At 45.6% G+C, this 13800-nt stretch overlaps 2 protein-coding genes and 1 pseudogene across 2 annotated transcripts; 2 read left to right on the top strand and 1 right to left on the bottom strand.

Moving 5' to 3' along the window:
• Positions 1–3067: 3067 nt before the first annotated feature.
• On the top strand, positions 3068–4003 carry LOC147580682 (small ribosomal subunit protein uS17-like). Its single transcript, XM_086705989.1, has 2 exons — positions 3068–3148; positions 3692–4003. Exons 1-2 carry the CDS (start codon positions 3068–3070, stop codon positions 4001–4003), a joined length of 393 nt encoding a protein of 130 aa, XP_086562115.1.
• Positions 4004–9007: 5004 nt separating this feature from the next.
• Positions 9008–10612, bottom strand: LOC112853498 (histone H2B type 1-A-like). Its single transcript, XM_086706098.1, has one exon. The coding sequence runs from the start codon at positions 10301–10303 to the stop codon at positions 9923–9925; it is 381 nt and encodes a 126-aa protein (XP_086562224.1). The 5' UTR covers positions 10304–10612; the 3' UTR covers positions 9008–9922.
• LOC147580681 (histone H2A type 1-H-like) lies at positions 10411–11621 on the top strand (annotated as a pseudogene).
• The last annotated feature ends 2179 nt before the right edge of the window (positions 11622–13800 follow it).

The raw sequence follows: 13800 nt of genomic DNA, 5'->3' as shown, positions 1-13800 counted from the left end.
TCTCCTCAGAATTAGGGGTGTGCACTCCACCTCGCTTGAGCAGTTAGATACTACACAACCGACTGGGAAACTAACTTTAACTGAATCGCTTCCCTTTTGACCTTGTTCTTCTACACGTTATCACTTGTTCTGTGGTAGGGTTGATCATTAAATGGTGTTTGTGTCCTCCTGGCTTCTCTGGCCTCTCAGAGGAGGCCAAGTATTAAAGTTGAATTTAACAACCTTAAAAAGAAGGGACCAAATGACTTCCAGTAAACCTGTGGTTTGGCTCAAATCCTCAACTTCTATCATTTTTATGATTTAAATATGTTTTTAAATAGAGATAATATATAGGTATATATTTCTTTGCATGAGAAACTTTAGTACCACTTGACAAAAAAATCAGCACGCGGTAAAATCCTAGAAAATCCTATAAAATAAAGCGTCCCACATCTATGTGCACACTGAAACTGCCTTGGTACCCCTTGCATGCCTTAGTGGGGGGTCCTCAAGGAACAGACATGGAACATCTGTGCCCATGAAGTGAGGAGCAACAGTGTGTCTCATCAGGGATCCCAGTCGCCCCAGTAAGACTGGGAAACGGCAGACAGCACATAGCTCCCACATCCCCTGTCAACTGTGTGACCACTCTACAGGCTACCCTGATTTACCCAAAGTCCCTGAGGATTATGTGGGCAAAAGGAAAGTAAGAATGTTAATAAAAACAGCTCTTTTCAGACCAAACCTGACTCAGCTTTCACCTCAGATTATGTTTTGGCCGCAAATAACAGGAAGCACCCAATGAACAAGTTGACGTAATGATGTCGCTGATCACAATGCCCAAAGGCACAGAAATTTCAGGAGTGGGATGATCAGAGCGCTGGCTCCGTCGCCCTGATCACCTCAGCTCTTTACACCCTGACTCAATCCTCATGCTGGTTCCGGGTCCAAGTGTTCATGCAGATGGGACGAAGTAAAGGCTAGAAGAGACACACTATTTTACTGGGTCTCTGAGAGTAAGAAACACCTTCCCTGAGAACTTCATTGTCCCTTTTGTTTTTTTTAAGTTCATTTATTTTGAGAGAGAGAGAGGGAGGGAGACTGAGTGGGGGAGGGGCAGAGAAAGAGGGAAAGAGAGGGAATCCCAAGCAGGCTCCGCACTGTCAGCGCAGAGCCCGGAGTGGACCTTGAATCCATGAACTGTGAGATCATGACCTGAGCCACAATCGAGAGTCAGATGCTTAGCCGACTGAGCGACCCAGGTACCCATATTTGTGATTTCTTTACCTTTTGCATTTATTATAATTTTACTGTAATGAAAAATTTAAAACCACTTCCATTTTTCTTTTTCCCAATTATTTTCTTCTAGGCTTTCTATCATTTACCACTTCGCCTTCCACGGATTCATTTTATTGTGATTTCTCCTAGCTTCTTTAGGGGAGTGTTTCCTTCACAAAGACACTTCTCACAGTGCGTGGTTTTGATAGAAATGAATTTCAGTTTCCACAGTTGGCAACTTGATCTTAGCCAAAAGGCCAAGAAACGATCAGTTTCCACAGTTCAGTTAAACACCACCAACTGCCCGACAACACAGTTCACATTTCAATAGTGAGTCACTGTCTAAATGACAAACTTCATTGCTGGATCTTCAGTTCACAAGTCACTGTACAAATGACAGATGTGCGTCGTGATCTATCCTGTGACTTATCCTGTCACTTATTGTAAAATGTGTTGTCCCTGGACAGTGCACATGTTACCCTGTCTGTGCACAAATAGAAAGCATGTACTTTTAGTTGCCGCTTTGTCTCCTGGTGATCATTGTGCCCGACAAAAAATGATAAGAGAGTTAGCCACCAAGATGAAAGTATAACAAAAAAATGGAAAGTAATAACCCTACCAGTGGAATTTGAGTGGAATATAAATGGCATTCTAGAAGAAAGAGCCGGCAGTAGGGCGGCTGGCGCCCTCACAATGGAGACTAGCAGAGGAACTCAGGGACGGCGAACTTGACCTAAATTAGAAAGTGTTTGTGTCGAAAAGGATGAAGCTGTTCCAGAGAAAGTGACTGGCAAAACACTTCGTACGACAGGGATTCTCAAAGGGATTTCACAACATTGAAAATACAAAGAATAACATGCTGGAAGCTGATCCGGATTTAGAAAGAGACATGACGATTCAGCAAGGCACAGAAAAGACGCTTACTCTGTATCCTAAGTTACAGGACCAGAAAGCGGCGAACACTGTTCAACTTCTTTCAGTAAGTTTTTAAAAAAGAAATGACACTTTCTCATTGTTTTCATATTGTATTTTATTTTTTAAAATATTCTTTTTCTTTTTAATGTTTATCTTTGAGACAGAGAGAGTATGAATGGGGGAGGGGCAGCGACAGAGGGAGACAGAGCATCCCAAGCAAGCTCTGTGCTGTCGCAGAGCCCGATGCGGGCCTCGATCTCCCGAGTTGAGAGATCATGACCTGAACCGAAACCAAGAGTTGGAGCCTTAACCGACTAAGCCACCCAGGTGTTCCTTAATGTTTTAAATTACAACTTCCTAAATATTTTTTTCACTTCCTTCCATAATTATAATAGAGAGTTAAGGGAGTTTTTAAATGTCTAAATAAAAATGTTCAAATATTATGGAAAAATCATGATTTTCCCCATTTCTTAAGATCGCCTTGCGTTGTCATTTTTAAGATTTCATACCACCTGAAGAACTGCCTGTATTTATGCTTTTTATTAATATAAGCATTGAAACTATCTTTTTTTCCTCTGAGCTATGGTTCATCTTATTCCCACAGGTTCTGGAAATATTCTGAATCTTCATTAACATGTGAGAGTGGCTGAGACATACACGTCATTTCTTCATTCTCCACCAGGAACTTGCAAACTATTGTTATTAGCAAAGCAAAGCAGCTGGCCAAATGGTCTCTCCTTAGATCAGACTTGCAGACCAAACGCAGGCCAAGAACTCAGCTTTAGGGAACTCAGTGGCACAGAGGAGGCTGGAATGGGTTTGTGACCTCCGAAGACCAGCCATTTCAGACAGATAAGAGGAAAGCTTTAGTCTAAGACAATCACACCTTGAGGGTATGCGGGGCCAAGGAAAGCCTCCCAGGAAGCGGGGCCAGCGTGAGCCAGACCAGCTAACGTCCTCACCGCTGCCCCGGCAGGCACCACCGCTCTCCCTCTAGCGGAGGGCCAGTCAGGCCATGTGGCTGCATTTTATTATTATTCCTTAGTTTTCCAAAAGGGTTTTAAAATTGTTTCCCTTTTCTCTATTCTGCAAACATTTGCTCAGTGAATGAAGGTGTGTGTGTCAGAGAACCAGACAGAACCTTACTCTGTGTTTCCCTTCTAGTACAGCGAGGTAGACAGAACATGCACGTTCTCAGTCAGTCGTGAATGAGGGAGATATAGATGCCCATAGAAGGCTTTGCGTGGTCTATAATTTAGTCTAAACTACTTTAGTCCAGCTTTTTTAAAAAGTTTATTTATTTTGAGAGAGAGAGAGAGTGCGCAGAGGAGGGGCAGAGAGAGTGAGGGAGAGAGAATCCCAAGCAGGTTCCACGCTGTCGGTACAGAGCCTGACCGACGCAGGGCTGGATCTCATGAATTGTGAGATCACGACCTGAGCCCAAATTAAGCCAGATGCTTAGATCAACCGACAGCCACGCGGGCACCCCTAAAAATACTTCAGTCCAGCTTTTTCTCAGGTGACCCGGAAGACAGTACACATCCAGGCTGAGCATGCCTACTCAAAGCTGCTGGCCATCTTTCAAAATAACAAGGTCCCGCTTGGAGAAACTGGCCAGGAGAAGCTCCATAAGGACATCAGTCTGGGCTTCCAGATGTCCCGGGAAGCCACCGAGGCCGCCTACATCGACAAGAACGTGTCCCTGCACCTGTCCCCCTGTCCAGGGATGGCCGGATCAGCGACATCGTCACGTAGGCAGACGGGCCAGTCCGGGTCCACGCTCAAGGTCACCAGACCCGCTGGCACCAAGAGCCAGTTCCAGAGGTTCTGAGACCGGATGCCTGCCCACTCCCCTAGACAAAAGAGAGTCATTTGCCCAGTCATCAGTCAGTCACGTCAGCCCAGGTAGCGTGATGCAAATTTTGAGCGAAACCACATTAAGCCAAACCTTTGGGGCGGCTTGTTAATTTGTGATGTGTGATGGGTTCAGCCGCGTCCCGTAAAAGGACGTGTCCCGGTCCCGATCCCCGGTACCTTGTTTGTAAATGGGCTATAATTAAGATGTAATTAAAAGAATCACGAGGGGCGCCTGGGTGGCGCAGTCGGTTAAGCGTCCGACTTCAGCCAGGTCACGATCTCGCAGTCCATGAGTTCGAGCCCCGCGTCGGGCTCTGGGCTAATGGCTCAGAGCCTGGAGCCTGTTTCCGATTCTGTGTCTCCCTCTCTCTCTGCCCCTCCCCCATTCATGCTCTGTCTCTCTCTGTCCCCAAAATAAATAAAAACGGAGAAAAAAAAATTAAAAAAAAAAAAAAAAGAATCACGAGAGGAGATCATCCTGGATTTAAGGTATCCTAATAAGAGACAGGCGAGGGACCTCACAGACACAGAGATGCAGAACGGGGGGGCCACGGGAAACCTGAGGCGGCCAGAGACCGGAGCGAGGCGGCTGCAAGCCAAGGACACCCAAGATTGCCGGCCACCACCAGCAGCCCGGGGAGAGACATGGGACACATCCTCCCTCAGAGCCTCCACAGAGAGCCAGCCCTGCCGGCCGTCTGATTTTGGACTTCTGGCTTTCAAAACAGTGAAAGAACAGATTTGTTGTTTTAAGCCACCCAGTTTGTGGTAACTTGTTGCAGCTGCCCTGGGGAAACCGACAAACGGAGTCTCCTGATTCCGACTCGCCCTCCAGGAAAGGTTAGCTCTCATCTGACCCCCGATGTTCTTCAGCTCTTCATCTCCAATCACGTTCGGGGGCAGACGGCACAAGTAATGGGAGAAATTCTGTTTCATTGATAAAAACGACGATGATGATGATGACGTGTGTTTCTGGAGCGCCTGGGTGGCTCAGTCAGTTAAGCGTCTGATTCTTGGTTTCGGCTCAGGTTGCGATCTCATGGTTTGGGGTTCAAGCCCTGCACTGGGTTCTGTGCTGGCAGCACAGAGCCTGCTTGGGATTCTGTCTCCCTCTCTCTCTGCCCCTCCCCCGCTTGCTCTCTACCCCTCTCTCTGAAAAATAAATAAAACAGGAGCTCCTGGATGGCTCAGTCGGTTAAGCGTCTGACTTTGGCTCAGGTCATGACCTCACGGTTCATGAGTTTGAGCCCCGCATCGGGCTCTGTGCTGATGGCTCAGAGCCTGGAGCCTGCTTCCCATTCTGTGTCTCCCTCTCTCTCTGCCCCTCCCCTGCTTGTGCTCTCTCTCTCTCTCAAAAAGAAACATTAACAAAGATTAAAAATAAATAAAATAAACATTAAAAAAAAAGATGTATGTTTCTGGCAGACACATGTGCACGAACAGAATGGGGTACCTTAGTAACCCCAGTATCCTGTCACCAGAGAATCGGCATTCTTGAGGAAGGAATCTGTCTAACGCTAAGGAAGATTCAGTCATCTGATCCCAAGTGGAATATGAGGGGAATTCTGCCATCTGATTTTTTCTGTCATCTGTCTCCTTTATGCGTAAGAGGTTTGCTGGAATCCTTAAACAGGCGTTCTTAATTTATTGTACTATGGATTTCCTTTGAAGTCTAATTGATCCTATATACATCTTCTTAGAAGAAATACCTAAGTACATATTTAACAAAAAAAAATAGTGCCAGATTGAAATAGTTTCCAAAATATCTTTAAAATGTTTGCTATAGTGGTGTTTGTGCTTCTTCATTCGCACTTCAAATAGCAAAATAACAATTACAACATTTTGAGGTTCTCGTGAGCATTAACAATGTCCTGAGAAATCTGTAACCGCAGTTAAGTGCTGGGACTACAGCTGTGATTTCCTTGTCAACGAAGCCACCAGTATGGCTAATCTGACCGCCCTGGTTGCTCTTCGGTATTCATGATGGAAAGGAATGCTAAATTTCAGGTAATGGTTAGTGAAAACGAAAAGTTTTCTCCTCTAAGACTACTCTGTCAGTTGAGCAGAGAGTGGGTTTTAGGGAGACAAGATTAAGAGCACTGAGACTAGGGAGGGACAGTAATCCATGCGTGCCCTAGATGACGGGGTCTGGACAAACACGGTGGCGGTGGAGACGGTGGAAAGTAATCACACGACAGAAACATACAGGAAATAAAATCCACGTGGCTTGCAGACAGATTGAAGCAGAGGCTGAACAAAGGAACTAACAGGAAAAATACCACATTTATGGCTTGAACAACCGTGCGAATGGGGCAGCCCCATGGGTGCAACGAACCACGGAGATTGAAAACGCTCTGTCAGGGGACACTGCGAATCCTCGCGGGGAGAATTCAGAGGTGGCTGTGTGATAGCAGAGAAGTGATGCTGAAGAGTAAGCAGCTGAAGTTACTGGTTAGAATTCATGGAGAGCGTGGGACCGCAGAGATTGATTTGTGCGTCTGCCATAGGTGTTTAGAGCGAGGGGTACAGTTTAGGCTGCCTGGAGAGACAGTCTAGTCTAGTGTCCACTAGCCACATGTAATTGAGCACTTGAAATGTTGCAGGCCTGAACTAAGACATGCCGTAAGAGCAAAATGCACATGGGATTTCAAAACCCTAATTTTTTAATATGCAAATTATAATTTTTCTCTTTATTACATGTTGAAATTATACCCTTATTTTGAGATGGGGGGCAAGTGAGTGAGAAGCGGAGAGAGAGAGAGAGAAGCAGGGCTCACCCAAAGCGGGGCTTGATGTCACCCGATGTGAGACTCAAACTCGCGAACCGTAAGATCATGACCTGAGCCAAAGTCAGATGCTTCACCGACTGAGTCACTGAAATTATAATATTTTTGGTATATTAAACAAAATGTTTGACTAAAATTACTTTCACCTGTTTCTTTTTTGTACCTTGAATGTGGCTACTGGAAAGTTTAAGGCGACATACGTGGCCAGTATTTGTGGCTTACATTATATTTCTACTGGACATTTTTGAAATTAACAACATAGGCTCTGCGAAAGACACTGGTAAGAGAATGAAAAGACAGACCACAGATGGAGAAAATATTTGAACATCATGTATCTTCTAAAGGACTTGTATCCAGAACATATTTTTCAAAACACCTGAAACTCAAGAGTAAAGTAAACCCAATTAAAGAACAGGCAAAAGATCTGGACAGACAGCTCCCCAAAAAGATATACAGATGTCAGACAAGCGTATCACAAGATCCTCAACATAACTGTCATTAGGGAAATACAAATTAAACAACGAGGTATTATACACCTACTAGAACGGCTAAAATCCAACACATGACATTACCAAATGCTGACGAGGGTATGGAACAAGAATTCTCGTTCACCCCTTGTGAGAATGCTCAAAGGCACAGTCACTATGGAAGACAATCAAAGAGTTCCTCACACAGCTAAACATCCAAGCCAGCAACTGTGCTCCTGGTGACATTTTCCCAACGGTCTGAAACTATGTCCACACAAACCTGAACACAAGTATTTACTTTTATTTATTTAACATTTATTTACTTTTGAGGGAGACAGACAGGCAGGCAGATGGGGGGTGGGTAGAGAGAGGGAGACAGAGGATCTGAAGCAGGCTCTGAGCTGTCAGCACAGAGCCCGATTCGGGGCTCGAACTCATGGACCCTGAGATCATGACCTGCGTCAAAGTCAGATGCTTAACGGACTGAGCCACCCAGGGCGCCCCAAACCTGCACACAAGTATTTATAACAACTTTACTTACAAGGGCTAAAAAGTGGAAGGAACCAATCCCTTGCAATAGGTAAATGGATAGACAAACTGTGGTATATCCATACAGCAGAGTTATTCAGTGATAAAAAGCAACAAGATATTAATCCACATAACAAAAATGGATGAATCTTAAATACATGCTGATAAAGGAAAGCACCAGACCGAAAAATGGTACCTTTCAACTCCAGAGTTGATAAGAATGTGGGAGCTGTGTGGATACCTGCTGTTTCATAAGGTATAATCAGTGCAGCTTGACCCCGACTGGAGATGATGCCCCTTTCCTATACAGTGTGGCACAGATGTCCCATCTGCTAGCTCCCCGAAGGACCCCCAGCTAAGGCGTTCAGCAGCTGTCTCACTATGTACAGAGGCATGTGATTCTTTTCTCCTATGAATTTTTACTACACATATTTAATCAAATGGTGCTAAAGTTTGGGTTTTTCTCTGCAAAAATGTATATGCATTAAATCTATTTAAAAAAAATTTTTTTTAACGTTTATTTATTTTTGAGACAGAGAGAGACAGAGCATGAACGGGGGAGGGTCAGAGAGAGGGAGACACAGAATCTGAAACAGGCTCCAGGTTCTGAGCCGTCAGCACAGAGCCCGATGCGGGACTTGAACTCACGGACCACGAGATCATGACCCGAGCCGAAGTCGGCCGCTTAACTGACTGAGCCACCCAGGCGCCCCAACATTAAATCTATTTTTTAAAAGGGAAGAATAAAAATAGAAATTAACAGTCAAATTGGGGACTCCAGATAGACCACAGGTCTCTGGGAAGTAGTTATAATAATTTGATCCCTTCTTTTTAATGTCCATTTCTATGGCCTTTATCACTGATCCTTTTTTAAGTTTATTGATTTATTGATTTTTTATTGATTGAGAAAGAGTGAGAGTTGGGGAGGGGTAAAGAGAGAGAATCCCAAGCAGGCTCCGCACTGTCAGCGAAATGCGAGATCATGACGTGAGCTAAAACCAACGGTCAGATGCTTAACCGACTGAACCACCCAGGTGCCCCATCACTGATTTTCTTTAAATGCTTGTGGGCTCTCTAAGAAGCATCCAGATGATTATGATCTTGTACCCAAAGTCACGTGACTTGAATACTGGGCATCCTATTTTGATAAATACCATATGACCCGATTTGGGACGTCTCGGTATTTGAGTCCAGTAATAGCACAAATGCGAGTTTAATGATCCAATCACAAAACAAAGATGATCCTATTAGAACTTGTAAGAAGTTATGCAAAAGAGAGTCAACTCAACTCACGTTATCTGTTTGCCAGGCTGATTGTGGTTAGCCTATTGGGTAACACATGTGAATTAGGTGTCGCGGCAAGATCTCCACTCTTGTCAATCTGTTCAACAAATAGCCCAGTTTAGGGATGGCAATAAATGTTCAAATGAAGTCAGATCAACAAACTGAGCTTTGGTCCTCAAGTATCAGCAGTTAATGGACAGCTAGCCTGATCCACAGGACATTTTTCACACACCAGCCAATGTAAAGTGGAAGCAAAACAGGTAATGACCTAATGCTCGGGTACTAGACTGTCCTGAGTTTTTCCACAGCTCCAGGCTTCTTGCCTGGTAATCTGAGAGGGTACTTAAAACGAAGACTCCTAGAGAAAGGCAAGCCATATTCCCATGGCCCTCACGGCCCATGGAAGGACCTCTCCTCCCAGGACACAGGATTATTGCGACTTCTGTTCAAATGACTCCCCTTTCCAAATTGCTTCACCTAGATCTCAAGCCTCACTGAAAAGTGCAGATGTAGGATTATATAGATTATATATTTTAATACATAACATGCATTATAAATATGTATAACATAAATACGTATTTAAAACTAAAAGACAGTCCATGCAACCACTCTAGTGAGAGGTTATTTCTCAAGCATTTTCTTCAAGCATATTCTACGGTGAGCAAAGTAAACTTAGCAGGCAGTGAAATCAATTTGCTGGTAAAACCAGAAGTTTCTCTAGATGGAAGACCGACTCACACTAACTAAGAGCTTATACAGTCCCTTCAGAATTGTGGGTGGCTCTTAAAAGAGCCTTTGGGTTATAAACCTTGCCTAGTGATGGGAGTTCTACTTGGCGCTGGTGTACTTGGTGACGGCCTTGGTGCCCTCGGACACGGCGTGCTTGGCCAGCTCCCCGGGCAGCAGCAGGCGCACGGCCGTCTGGATCTCCCGGGACGTGATGGTCGAGTGCTTGTTGTAGTGCGCCAAGCGCGACGCCTCACCCGCGATGCGCTCGAAGATGTCACCGACGAAGGAGTTCATGGTGCTCATAGCCTTGGACGAGATGCCGGTGTCGGGATGCACCTGCTTCAGCACCTTGTAGACATAAACGGAATAGCTCTCCCTGCGGCATCGCCTGCGCTTTCCTTCCTTCTTCTGGGTTTTGGTTACAGCTTTCTTGAAGCACTTCTTGGAAACGGTCGTGCCGTTGGAGATCACCTCCGCCATCGCTATTGAATAGCTCCGATCAGACTAACAGACTGGAAGGCGGCAAGGGTGGTATTTATAGGCACGGCGCTCAATGACGCATCGGGCAGCCAACATCTGATTGGATGATGGTACATGGGGTGATTCCAGGAAGGTCCTCAGATTGGATCCCAGACGATCAGCCAATCAGATAGCAAATCAGAACCCAAGTCAGACTATGAATAGGCCCTGTACCTGCCCTAACGGAAATTTTTCCGTTAGAACCCGTTTAGGCTTTGGCCGTGTCTGGGCGCGGGAAGCAGGGGGGGCAAGGCTCGCGCCACGGCCAAGACGCGCTCGTCGCGGGCCGGGCTACAGTTCCCGGTGGGCCGCGTGCACTGCCTGCTCCGCAAGGGCAACTACGCCGAGCGGGTGGGGGCCGGCGCGCCGGTGTACCTGGCGGCCGTGCTGGAGTACCTGACGGCCGAGATCCTGGAGCTGGCGGGCAACGCGGCCCGCGACAACAAGAAGACGCATCATCCCGCGCCACCTGCAGCTGGCCATCCGCAACGACGAGGAGCTCAACAAGCTGCTGGGCCACGTGACCATCGCGCAGGGCGGCGTCCTGCCCAACATCCAGGCTGTGCTGCTGCCCAAGAAGACCGAGAGCCACCGCCACAAAGTTCAGAGCAAGCAATGTCTCACAAGCAGTAAATCCAGCAAGTGACCTGCGCTTCCGGAGAATGGAGAAAAACAAACCCACAACTGAATCAAAGGCTCTTTTCAGAGCTGTTCACAGTTTCTGAGAAACCGCTTGGGCTTGGAGACCGCTGATTCAGCAACGAATAAGGATTTAACTGACCACAACTTTTTTTATACAGGACTCCGGAAACGATCGGTTGATTCTGACTGTGGCCTCTGAAGCCATTCACCTTAATGAGCAGTACACTTGGCAATGGAGCTGATGGACCTTGCCCTTCAGAGTCTGCAGAGCTGCTACCTAGCGGGCTCCTGGGGCAGAAGCGCCATTTTCCAGGGGTGGGGGAACGGAGCCAACTTAGATGCGGGCTGTTGTGACCACCCAATCCCCATGAAAAAGACTGAAGATGTGGAATCTTCCTGTAGGGTTTGTGTTTTAATGAGGGTAGAGTTAGACTACATGAAGATTAGAAGCAAATAGCGTGCCTGCAGGAGGTCAGCCAAGGAGCTAGCGAATCAGTAGGCACCTATAGGCATATTTTCTCAAGTGCCCACAGCAAGGGCTTTCCTTCCATTCCAAGAGCTCTAGGATTCTTCCATATCCTGAAGTCTGTAACCATGACCTGCTAATTAGCCAAAAGCTAAAAGGCACAAATATTTCACACCCATCTGTGAAAAACAGTAAAAAGGGATAGGAGGTATATTTCTCAGGGTGTTCTTTACACCCATCTGTGAAAAACAGTAAAAAGGGATAGGAGGTATATTTCTCAGGGTGTTCTATCTCAAAATGCCTGATACCATTTTGATGGTAAAAATCCTAGCAGCAATATTCGAGTCTGTAAGGTGACAAGGCAACTTTCTATCAATTATTTGAGAATACTAGGAACTGATTTCCAGAGGTTTACCCACTTGAAGCAAATACCTTTTTTCAAGTTTATTTTGAGAAAGTGCGTGCAGGTGCGGAGGAGGGGCAGAGCGTGAGGGGTGGGGGGAGAGAATCCCAAGCAGGATAGGATCCACACTGTCCAGAGCCCGATGCGGGGCTGGATCTCACAAACCAGGAGATTGTGACCTGAGCTGAGATCAACAGTTGGACGCTTAAGCCACAGGCTACCCAGGGGCCCGCAAATGTTTTCCTGATCCTTTAGTATTGCATACGAGCAAAAAACCCACAAAACATGAAAAAGGAAAGGAGCCAAATGCAAAAGTCTTGTACAAAAATGAAATCATTAAAACTCCAAACACAACGCAAAACAAACCAAAATCTGCACATTACACGAGCTACAAAAATTCCTTAAACGTTCACAAAATTAAAACTTAACATCTTTGTCTAAACCTATAGAATTGGAAGTGTCTCACAATTATAAGGACACATGAAATAAAACCTATGTTAACTTATTTAAAAATACTGATGAGATACAAGGATTTCTGGAAAAATATAAATTGCTTAAATTAATGTTGGAAATGAGTGAGAGCTAAGATACGTGGGGAGAAAACACAGCTCACCAATGAGCTACCAGCCTCAAAGACAGGCTTCCGAGCACGTACCCTCTTAGACGTTTAAGGAAAAGACAAATCTACAGCGAATGAAATGGTTCCAGGTTCTGAAAAAAGTCTGTGTTGAAGAGATATAACATCCAATGAAGGAAGCATGCTTCTTGTACACCTCTGGCTCGTGCAAACTGTGTTAGATGAGAAACTTTTAATGAATAAAATAAATAGGACATTTTTGGTGAATGTTGGCTGTCTCTCATTTATGAAGTCAGGAAGCCCGAGCAAGCACTTAGTCAAAGAAATGTAATATTCCACTGGAATCGGGCTGTGGAAAAATGGGGCATGGGGGGGATTAAAGACAAATGATACTGGGAAGGAACTAGGACAAAGAAGGCTTGATGCTGAAGCCCAGAAGTGGAAATAAGTTTACCTGATCACCATCGAAGGGGGCGAACGAAGAGCACAGGGGTTAAATGAGCAATCGTGCTCGAAGGTTAGGAGACAGTCCAAACAAGGGGAAGCGCCTCACCGCTACGAGTTAACGGGTTACACAAGCATGTTTAATCCGGGAATGACAGCATTGATAAAATTCAAATATGCACATTTATATTCAATTCTTTTTACTACAACACACATTAAGAAATACATTTCAGGGTCGCCTGGGTGGCTCAGTCGTTTAAGTGTCCGACTTCAGCTCAGGTCACGATCTCACAGTTCGTGGGTTCGAGCCCCACATCGGGCTCTGTGCTGACAGCTCGGAGCCTGGAGCCTGCTTCGGATTCTGTGTCTCCCTCTCTCTCTGCCCCTCCCTGGCTCATACTCTGTGTGTCTTTCTCTCTTTCAAAAATAAACATTAAAAATATTGTTTTAATGAAAAAAAGAAATACATTTTATATTATGACCGAGGTCACACTGGGAAATACACATGCATACCCGTAACTACAAGGAAAGATTTCAGAAACAGCACGCCATTGTGGAAGGATTCTGAGATTGCTCTTCTCCATCATTCTGTTTTGTTCTACTGTTTCCTGGCATCTCCTACTTCACGAAGGGTTCACAACCTGCTGTGCAGAACACTGGGATGATTAAGAACGGCCAAAGCAGCCACAGCCTGCAGATTTCGCCAGTAAAGGAAGCGCACTCTCTGAGCCGCAATGAGTGGCAATGCTGCCTGAGCTGAGCCACTAAGAATGTTCCCTGAGACTTCCAGCCTGGAGTGTGAAGGGACGCATCCGGAGGGCCGCAGGGCAGTCTGAAGACTTTAGAAACTTGATCCAGAGATGCCAGTGGCTGAGTCTCTCTTGCTCTTAGAGAAATTTAACAAAATGAAGGTGACACCAGAAAAA

Source organism: Puma concolor, chromosome B2 (assembly GCF_028749965.1).
Source record: "Puma concolor isolate L17-30 chromosome B2, mPumCon1.1.hap2, whole genome shotgun sequence".
NCBI classification, from domain to species: Eukaryota; Metazoa; Chordata; class Mammalia; order Carnivora; family Felidae; genus Puma; species Puma concolor.
Note: the sequence above shows the minus strand (reverse complement) of the source record. Positions and strands in the feature narration are given on the sequence as shown.